Genomic DNA, 1595 nt, shown 5'->3' with positions numbered 1-1595 from the left:
GAATAGAAATAGCGGTGTCTGGAAACCCATTTAGAATAGAAATAGCGGTGTCTGGAAACTGCCTGCTGCCCTCTCCACCCAGTTCTTGTAGTTTGGAATGTCTTTAGCGTAGAGCAGCTTGTTGGAGGGCGAGTCCTTGCCCAGCTTGTGCTCGGAGGTGGAGCAGGAGTCCATGAAGGTCTGGGCCACCACCGACAGACACGCGTCCGTGATGCTGTTCTTGTGGATGTCGAACACAAACTGGGGGTTCTTGATGACGTTCACCCAGAAACGCAATGGCAGGCTGAGCAGGACCGAGAGAGGAAAGGATGTTGAGTACTTCACATGGAACACATGGATGCACAGAAAGACACACTCACGCACACTCACACGCACACGCACACGCACACACTCTCAAACACACACACACACACTCAAACTCACCAGTTGCTTTTCCAGGTGTGTCGCACGTCGGAGTCTGATATCTGGTGTTTGTCGGCCTGCTCGTCCAGGAAGTCAAACATGTACTTGATGGCCAGGGGCAGGGCGCTGCCACGATGGGCTGTGCTGAAGATGGTCTCGAACAAGTCGTCCACAAACTTTTGTAACGTACCCTGGGAAAGCAAGGACAGTCGGCGTTAGCTTTGAGTTCATTACTGGCTGCATCCTTAACCAGGGCCGTTCACGGTTAGCGGCCACCGGCCTGAAATCTTTAGTGTGGGCTAAGAGCTCAGACAGTGAGAGGACACCTTCTCTTCAAGTGAAATGATTTTGAGGCTAAGGTGCGACGGTTAGGTAAGAAATACTGAGGAAAAACATCCAGTACTGGTACCCGACACCATTTAGAGGACATATGTTTATGTTAAACTAAGTTCTAATAACGTTTATTAGGTACAAACTAAACAGGTGCTATAACCAATCCTGTTTGAAAGCATTGAAAACTACAGTGCTGTCACATCATTCAGCTCAAGTATCTTCTGTGAGAGGAGATGGAGCAAACAACACTCTCTAGGACTCATCTATCTCTACTCCTTCACCATGGCAACTGCAGCCGTGGTACGCCTCTTCAGAGGAGCAGAGGTGGAACATGCTAGACCTTTCCGGTTCCTTCTGTGGCTCTTGCAATGGAATGGAATGCAAAGGAACTCAAGCATGCCCACCAGCATGGCAACACATATGGGGCACTACAGTTGCAATCATTTTAAGCCCAATAAACTATTTATAAGATGAGAAACTATGTCACAGGAAAACAAATAAACAAATTAATCCTGGCCTTTTGTTGTGGAGCTAGGATTGTGGATCCACCAGAGGGGATTACAGACACATGTCCCAGACAGACAGACAGACAGACAGACAGACAGACAGAGAGAGAGAGAGAGAGAGAGAGGACGAGGAGGAGGGCCAGGATAAGGAGAGATGGATGGATAAAGAACATGCAGATAGAGAGAGAGATAGAGAGTTGGAGAACACCTGCAAAGGTTAAGCCTTATTCTCCTCCCAAACTACTATTCTATGCTATTTTTTTATTTATGCTCTGTTTGAAATAAATAAGGCATGGGGGGGGGGGAATCACCGCCCATTTTCTCTTCACTTCAAGGGGCAGAAATAAAAAGTAC

General features: G+C 47.6%; 1 protein-coding gene across 1 annotated transcript in view; it reads right to left on the bottom strand.

Moving 5' to 3' along the window:
- Nucleotides 1-30: 30 nt before the first annotated feature.
- Nucleotides 31-1595, bottom strand: part of LOC116220473 (plexin-A1-like) — a 141357-nt gene continuing 139792 nt past the window's right edge. The window contains exons 13-14 of the mRNA XM_031567178.2: nucleotides 424-593; nucleotides 31-283 (exon numbers count right to left, since the gene is read on the bottom strand). Of these exons, the coding sequence (XP_031423038.1) occupies nucleotides 31-283; nucleotides 424-593 (423 nt within the window). The remainder of the gene's footprint in view (nucleotides 284-423; nucleotides 594-1595) is intronic.

The sequence above is a fragment of the Clupea harengus genome, chromosome 5 (genome assembly GCF_900700415.2).
Source record: "Clupea harengus chromosome 5, Ch_v2.0.2, whole genome shotgun sequence".
Taxonomy (NCBI): Eukaryota; Metazoa; Chordata; class Actinopteri; order Clupeiformes; family Clupeidae; genus Clupea; species Clupea harengus.
Note: the sequence above shows the minus strand (reverse complement) of the source record. Positions and strands in the feature narration are given on the sequence as shown.